The sequence below is a fragment of the Oncorhynchus gorbuscha genome, linkage group LG11 (assembly GCF_021184085.1).
Source record: "Oncorhynchus gorbuscha isolate QuinsamMale2020 ecotype Even-year linkage group LG11, OgorEven_v1.0, whole genome shotgun sequence".
In the NCBI taxonomy this organism is placed as follows: Eukaryota; Metazoa; Chordata; class Actinopteri; order Salmoniformes; family Salmonidae; genus Oncorhynchus; species Oncorhynchus gorbuscha.
In genome coordinates, this window is record NC_060183.1 from 28,074,812 (window position 1) to 28,083,670 (window position 8,859).

General features: G+C 41.9%; 1 protein-coding gene across 3 annotated transcripts; it reads left to right on the forward strand.

The window, feature by feature from the left end:
* Nucleotides 1-1,058: 1,058 nt before the first annotated feature.
* Nucleotides 1,059-4,642, forward strand: LOC124048443 (UDP-glucuronosyltransferase 2A2-like). Of its 3 annotated transcripts, none has more exons than XM_046369232.1 (2): nt 1,059-1,214; nt 2,705-4,642. In XM_046369232.1, the coding sequence occupies exon 2, from the start codon at nt 2,709-2,711 to the stop codon at nt 4,314-4,316; it is 1,608 nt and encodes a 535-aa protein (XP_046225188.1). In that variant the 5' UTR covers nt 1,059-1,214; nt 2,705-2,708; the 3' UTR covers nt 4,317-4,642. The 3 variants fall into 3 exon arrangements, with proteins under 3 accessions (XP_046225188.1, XP_046225187.1, XP_046225189.1); XM_046369231.1 differs by having other exon boundaries at nt 1,062-1,214; nt 2,700-4,642; XM_046369233.1 differs by having other exon boundaries at nt 1,063-1,209; nt 2,700-4,642.
* The last annotated feature ends 4,217 nt before the right edge of the window (nt 4,643-8,859 follow it).

Consider the following 8,859-nt stretch of genomic DNA (forward strand, 5'->3'; position numbering starts at 1 on the left):
TTCGCTGTGCTGTGTCATTGTCTCGCCCTGTCGTGTCTTGTCTCCTTCAGATGCTGCGTGTGAGCAGGTGTCTAAGTCTGCTACGGTCGGTGCCTTCCCGAGGCAACCTGCAGTCAATGGTCGAGTCTCCAGTCTGTCCTCGTCACTACGAGTGGATTTTAGTTTTTTCATGTTTTGTTTTCTTCTTATATTGTCCAGGAGTATACTTTTGCCAGTTACTGGAATAAAGACTCTGTTTTCGCTAAGTCGCTTTTGGGTCCTCATTCACCTGCATAACAGTCATCTTGAACTTCTTCCATTTTCTAATAATTGCGCCAACAGTTGTTGCCTTCTCACCAAGCTGCTTGCCTTTTGTCCTGTAGCCCATCCCAGCCTTGTGCAGGTCTACAATTTAACCCTGATGTCCTTACACAGCTCTCTAGTCTTGGCCATTGTGGAGAGGTTGGAGTCTGTTTGATTGAGTGTGTGGACAGGTGACTTTTATACAGGTAACGAGTTCAAACAGGTGCAGTTAATACAGGTAATGAGTGGAGAACAGGATGGCTTCTTAAAGAAAAGCTAACAGGTCTGTGAGAGCCAGAATTCTTACTGGTTGGTAGGTGATGAAATACTTATGTCATGCAATAAAATGCAAATTAATTACTTAAAAATCATACAATGTGATTTTCTGGATTTTTGTTTTAGATTCCGTCTCTCACAGTTGAAGTGTACCTATGATAAAAATGACAGACCTCTACATGCTTTGTAAGTAGGAAAACCTGCAAAATCGGCAGTGTATCAAATACTTGTTCTCCCCACTGTATGTCTCTTTATTATGTTTAGCAATTATTTCTATTGCTTTGTTATAGAATGTTGTTTCCCTGAGAATGCCTGTTAGCCTGCTGTGACTGAGATAAACAGCTATGTTTTTTATATACCTTGAGGTGGGAAACATTGTTCAGTGCATGGAAGGAAATTGAGGGGTGGAGTCCGGAAAGGATGGAAATGTTGTTACAGTGGGGATGAGAGGCTGCCTAGTTGTCCCACCCACTCTCTCTCTCTCGCTCTCTCTCTCTCACACACACACACACAAATCTGCTATCCCTTGTGAATAGACATTCTTTTCTCCCCTCACTTTAACCTCTCCCACATTACACCACATACCAAGACTGCCAGCTCCAGTAAGGATCAGAAGGGGCTCAAAGTACGCTGCTGCTCAGAGCTTGTGAAGTAAGGTAGGCTACAATGTTCTCTTCCTTCTCTTATCTTGACAATAACTCAATATCTTTGCATACGATATTTGATATAGCCATTGGAACACTTAGGTATTTTTAATTCCTATTTGTGGACTGTTGGATTGTCTCTTCTTTATACATTTACTGTATTATTTTAATGTGCCACAGGACCATTTGAATAGGTAGTGTTGTCTTTTAAATGCATAGTTCTCTGAGTTAAATGTTGAGGTTTACCCCTTTCCCCCCATGGGACTTTGGTGAAGAGGATATGTGCTCGACCATAGTGGTCACTTGGGGACCATGCTCTTGTATGCACATGCTGGTGTTAAGTCCCCCCTCTGCTGCAGTGTATGCCCTAGATAATAGGGAATGTGTGGTTGTATAGGAGATTAGCCACATTATGCATTTCATCAGGACTTTAACCTCAGTTCATCTCTTGACAAAAGTACATAGCCTACTAAGGCTGAAATGTGTAATCCACAGTTCCAGTATTTTGCTTAGTTGCGTAAGATGAGAACATCACTAAGTTCAACATTCTCTGCCAGTTACCTTTTTTTTCCCCCTTCTATTTCTTTTCTTTTTACAAGAAATAGTTTTTCCCCCAATCTGAGCATTGTAGCTTTACCATCAGCAGTATAAGGATTACTTCTGGACCATAACTGTGTCATGAAATCAAATGAAATAATAATTTCTGCACTTAAAAGCCTGCTATATTAAATGAAGTGCCCTTTAATAAAGACCACATGTAAAATCCAATAAATCTGATTTTTAACATGAATAAAGACTTGCTAAAGTGCCAAAGTTCAACATTTTGGCATGTCCCCCCCCCCCCCCATGACTTTATACTTATTTTGTTGCTTTGACATAGTGATTGTTTTTAAGGTAAAAAAAAAAAGAACCTGTCCCTCATTTGAAGGTCAACACTGTTATGTGAACTTAAGTTTTTCGATAAATGTTGAAACTATTCCTTTTTAAATATATTTTTTTTTCAAAACAAACATTGCACATCCACTATGAAAATCTTAGAGTAAAAGCAGGTCAGCTGGTTCTACTCTTTTGTCCATTTTCTGGTGTTTTGTGGTGGAAACTGAGCGGGTCGAGCATATCACATCAACCTTGTTACCCAAAGATAGACAAGCTAGAAATGTTGAAAGATAATTATTTGGGTGAAGCTTGCATTCAAGTGCCCCTCCTTGTTGCATACAACAATCTTCCATTCCTCATGGCTGATTATGGCTGATTTAAAAGGACATCGTCAACCCTGTTATTTTCTTTGGAACTGAATAGGCACTTACTATAGTTTTTATTTTTTAAGATGTGAAAAGGTTTTTTCATTAAGTTGAACATGTGCTCTTTCTGACAGAATGTTAAAATTATGTGAAATAAAAAGTATACTTTTTTTCACAAAGTTGTACTACCCAAAAGGGACTAATTTCATGCAATGAACCTAATACATTCTGACATCATTCCCCTCATTCTTCCCAGAGTAGAACAATGAGTGGCCTGAACGGGGTGACCAGTTTCGTCCTTGCGGTTTCGGTGGCCTTCCTCGGTGGCCCTCCAGGGGCTCTTGGGGGCAACATCCTCATCTTCCCCTTGGATGGCAGCCACTGGGTCAACATGAACCTCCTGATCGAGGGACTTCACGCCCGGGGTCACCAGGTCACTGTGGTGCGCTCGGCCAGCAGTTGGTACATCAAGGAGTCGTCGCCCCACTACCGCTCTATCTCCATCACTGTGCCTGGGGGCATGGACATTGAAAAACAAGACTTCTTTGCATCCTTCCTCGTCAAAATGCTGCAGATCCAAAGGGAAGGCGCATCGCCTTTGGCTTTTGTGTCCTTCTACTCGTACATGCTGTCGGCGTTGTCAGGAATGCACCAGCAGGCCAGTCAGTTTGTGGTGGAGATGTTTGAGAACAAGGCTTTGATGCAGAGCCTGAGGGATAGCCAGTACGACGTGGTACTCTTGGACCCGGGGCTGCCCGTCGGGGTCCTGGTCGCCCATAAGCTTGGGCTACCCACTGTCTTCAATGTTCGCTGGATCACCAGCGGAGAGGGGCATTTCGTGGTGGCCCCCTCACCCATATCCTATGTCCCCACCGCTGGTTATGCCACTTCGGACAAAATGACCTTCGGCCAGAGAGTTGGGAATGTGTTAATCTACCTCCTCAACATGATCATTGATACGTTCGTGATCAGCCCACACTACGATAGGCTGGTGAAGAATTACTTTGAGCCAGGTACAAACTTCTACCACCTTCTGCAGGGGACGGACCTCTGGCTCATGCGGGTGGACTTTGTGTTCGAGTTCCCCCGGCCCACCATGCCCAACATTGTCTACATTGGAGGCTTCCAATGTAAACCCTCTAAACCTCTACCGACAGAGCTGGAGGAGTTTGTCCAGAGCTCGGGAGAACACGGGGTTATCTTGATGTCACTGGGAACTCTTGTCAAAGGCTTGCCCGTGGAGATCACCTCGGAGATCGCCGCCGCTTTTGCCCAACTTCCCCAGAAGGTCATCTGGAGGCACATGGGCAAGCAACCCATCGGCCTGGGCAACAACACCCTGCTGGTCAATTGGATCCCCCAGAACGACCTCCTGGGCCACCCCAAGGTCAAGGCCTTTGTGGCCCACGGTGGCACCAATGGCCTTTACGAAGCCATGTACCACGGGGTGCCGGTGGTGGGGCTTCCGCTGCTCTTCGACCAGTTCGAGAATGTCTTACGCCTGAAGGTGCGTGGAGCGGCCAAGGTGCTTGAAGTCACCAAGATCTCCAGCCAGAGCTTCTTGGAGGCTGTACAGGAAGTCCTCCACAATCCGTCCTACAGGACCAGTATGGAACGGCTCTCAAGCCTGCACCGGGACAAGCCCATACATCCTCTGGACACCGCCCTCTTCTGGATTGAATTCGTCATTAGACACAAAGGGGCTGCCCACCTGCGAACAGAGTCTTACAAGATGCCCTGGTACTCCTATCATTCACTGGATGTGATTGGATTCCTACTGGCTGTTTTGTTTGTGCTGGTAGCCATTACTGTGGGTTCAATCTACTTCCTGTGCCTCAGACTATGCAGGAAGCGTAAACCCAAACAGGAGTAACGATTGGCTCTTGAATACAACAGGAAGTGACCTCACTTCTTACCATGTGACTGTGAACAAATAAGTTCCCCTTTTTCCTCCCAAACATGTCTGTTGGTACACAACAAGATAACAACAGGATATCTTCATAAAGTACCAGTGTTTTCTTTTTTATTACACTGTATAGGTTTACATGTATAAAGAGAGCTCACTTTGATTTTTAGCATATATTTTGCATTACCATTGTGCTTTAGCCTTATTACTTTTAAACTCCTATGGTGACTGGGATGACTATGAGCACTAGAGTTTGATTCTTTATGATGAAATAAAATGGTTATAAATAACGATATCTGTCACCTTTATTGTGGTCTACCATTTGCTGGGAGATTTTAAGTCACTGGTGTCTTAGACCTAGGACAGAACCAATCCTAACCTGAGATAAACACATATGATATCAATGCATGATTTATGAAAGTTCTCAAGTTCAAGAATCCAGCCCATTTGGAATAGCAGTAAAAAATATGTAAATACATACACATGGATGCAACACAAAGGCTAGACTAATGGCTGTGTCAAAATAGTTGAACATATTGGTGGGATATTTACATTAGGATGAAATTGGAGACTGTATAAAAGTTTGTGGGAGTTTTTTTTAAATAGTCACATGATCCATCCTGCCAGGAGTTAAGCTCTCTCTCTCTCTATGGTGTCAATGTGTCCACAATCCTCCCTAAAAGGATTGTCTAACTTCCAGTAATCTGGCTCTCTTCCTCCCCCAGGTCTGCTCAACCAGTACCTATAGGAGGTGATGATACAATTCAGTTATTTGGTAACACTTTATAGTGACTCTCATAAATAAGCTTTAACCGTAGGATGTATTGTAAACATCAAATCAAATCAAATTTTATTTGTCACACATACACATGGTTAGCAGATGTTAATGCGAGTGTAGCGAAATGCTTGGCGCCCCCAGAATTCATATGCCGGGTCAAAATGACCCGATAATGTAATATCTGTGTTTTATTTATATGGGTCTAAAATATTATCCATTTTGTGGAACATAATTATTTTGAGTGATGATTCGCACCTTTCAATAATTATTTTATTGTTTGACATTTTTTTGTCACTCTTCAACAGTTTGATATACATTTCAATGTTAACATATCATGAAAATTCATAACAACTATTTAAAATATTAGCATATTTTTCTTCAACCTTTTCATAAGTTTCACATTCAACCTTTTAGTGTGAAGAACAAAATAAAAACATTTATTATATTTCCAAAAATGTATTTGAAAATCCAAAGTTCATCATCAATATAAACGACAACATTAACAATTGTGAATTTAGAAAACATGAACACTAAAAGGAACAAAGTGTTCATGTGTGTGTGATGCTTACTTATGCTGTGTTGTTGTAGCATTTGCTGTCATTAAATATGAAGGACTGTATGTTATCAAATCACATCTCTATTTGTAATTGAATTATGCGATTAAACTAACCATGTAACTTTAATTAACTAGGAAATTGGAGCACCACGGGAAAATGTTTAAAGAGTCTCTATTTCCCAAATTCACTCTTCAGATATTTTCATATCTTATCGATTACAGTCACTTATTAATGTATTATTACCTCATCAGTCATATTCTGAATGTCGCAAACCCTTGGATATCTGCACGAACCCCAGCATAGATCATGAATCAGCGATATACAAATTGGCTTAATTATTTATTTACTAACTTAATCAATCTCAGAATTACATAAACACACACACACAATAGGTCATACATTGGTTACTATGTTATACAAATAAAAAAGTCCCTAGTGGACAAAACCGATATGATGGCTTGGTAGACAAGGGAAAGGGGTGGGGACAGCTCAAGAGCGGGAAACTCAGAGCTGGTAACTACACTCATAGAAATTGATAATACTTTGACCATGAACAACCACTCATTCGAAAAGAAATTGCAATTGACATGTTTACGAGTGTATGCCTTTGCTGTCCCTCTCTGCGATCGCCGGTTCGTCTGCTGGATAGTCAGTCGACAGAAAGCCTCTGGTTTGTCCATCAGAGATCAAAGGTTGTTATAATGGATACTTCAGAGTACCATTCGGAAATGTTCTTAGGACGGATGCGTTTACCAGACTAAAGTATTTAACAGCTGCAGCCTGAATAATTGATCTTTAGTTTGTAGATTTCTTCACTATTTCAGAATGGGGATGACCTCCACTTTCTCTGATCTTGTCCTTTGGTTTGTTGGGAGTCCTTTATAAGCACTCGCCTTGGAGGGCGGTTCCATGACGTTTGGGTATAATGTCTGTTCTCACGGAGACGTGGCCACTGGCTAGTTAAAACGTTATATGGTAACCCATACTCTCATTTAGAAGGCTAACATCACATTTAATATTTTCAAAAGTATTTCTATACTCAATTATTTATTTTATACAACATTCAGATGCAAACACCATAATTGAGAAGCGTATACAAACAAAGAAACAGTACGGTGTGTCTCCTGTCCTTCATGAGGTCACCAAATGAAACAAACTGGACATGACTGTCCCTTAACCACGGACCATTTCAACTGCTTGGAATACAGAAATACTGTTAAATTATTCAACCTTTTAATGTCAAAGTGTCTCTCTGTGTTCCACCGTTATAATCCAATCTCGAACACTACAGAGCATAGAGGCAGCGTATTTCACGACGGCCATAAAATGCAACCACTGCAACCTGATCCTTCAGATCTTCACAGGAGAGTCTTAGTCTTAGTCCAAGCATGTGATGGTGCTCTTTGCAGACGGGTGTGTTGCACTGAGAACACCAGGAGCTCAAATCAAATCAAAATGTATTGGTCACATACAGTACACATGGTGCAACAAAATGCTTGTGCGCCTAGTTCCGACAGTGCAGTAATATCTAACAAGTAACCTAACAATTACACAAAAACTACCTAATACACCCAAATCTAAGTAAAAAGATGGAATAAGAATGTATACATATAAATATATGGATGAGCGATGACTGAGCTGCATAGGCTAAGATGCAATAGATGGTATAAAATACAGTATATACATATGAGATGAGTAATGCAAGATATGTAAACATTATTGAAGTGGCATTATGAAAGTGACTAGTGATCCATTTTCTAAAGTGGCCAATGATTTCAAGTCTATATGTAGGCAGCAGTCTCTCTGTGTTAGTGATGGCTGTTTAACAGTGTGATGGCCTTGAGATAGAAGCTGTTTTTAAGTCTCTTGGTCCCAGCTTTGATGCACCTGTACTGACTTCGCCTTCTGGATGGTAGCGGGGTGAACAGCGAGTGACTCGAACAGGGAGTGGTTGTTGTTCTTGATTATCTTTTTGGCCTTTTCTGTGACATCGGGTGCTGTAGGTGACCTGGAGGGCAGGTTGTTTGCCCCCGGTGATGCATTGTGCAGACCGCACCACCCTCTGGAGAGCCTTGCCGTTGTGGGTGTTGCAGTTTCTGTACCAGGTTATAATACAGCCCGACAGGATGCTCTCAATTGTGCATCTGTAAAGGTTTGTGAGGGTTTTAGGTGACAAGCCACATTTCTTCAGGCTCCTGAGGTTGAAGAGGCGCTGTTGCGCCTTCTTCACCACACTGTCTGTGTGGGTTGTCACGCTGGTATAAAGGATTTGGAGATAGGAGCAGGAATACACAACAGGGGTTTTAAAATACACCCAAAACAAACATGTATACAAAACACTGGGCTGTACCCAAACAAAAGAGTGAGGTAAACCTCGTTGAACGACACGGGACGATACCCGTAATACACAGTGTATAAAGCACGTATAATAGTTGCACCAACGCCTAGGTACTCACATGACAAATGGACATGGGAACAATAATCGACAAGGACAGAGGGGACAGAGGGCACATACAGTTGTAGTTGGACGTTTGCATACACCTTCGCCAAATACATTTAAACTTCGTTCTTCGTTTTTCACAATTCCTGACATTTAATCCTAGTAAAACGTCACTGTTTTAGGTCAGTTAGGATCACCACTTTATTTTAAGAATGTTAAATGTCAGAATAATGGTAGAGAGGATAATTTATTTCAGCTTTTATTTCTTTCATCACATTCCCAGTGGGTCAGAAGTTAACATACACTCAATTAGTATTTGGTAGCATTGCCTTTAAATTGTTTATCTTGGGTCAAATGTTTCGGGGTAGCCTTCCACAAGCTTCCCACAAGTTGGGTGAATTTTGGCCCAATCCTCCTGACAGAGCTGGTGTAACTGAGTCAGGTTTGTAGGCCTCCTTGTTCGCACACACTTTTTCAGCATAGAATTGAGGTCAGGGCATTGTGATGGCCACTCCAATACATTACTTTGTCCTTAAGCCATTTGGCCACAACTTTGGAAGTATGCTTGGTGTCATTGTCCATTTGGAAGACCCAAGCTTTAACTTCCTGACTGATGTCTTTTAGATGTTGCTTCAACATATCCACATAAATGTTACGGAGCTGTGAGGGGAACGGCACCTCAGTACCTCCAGGCTCTGATCAGGCCCTACACCCAAATAAGGGCACTGCGTTCAT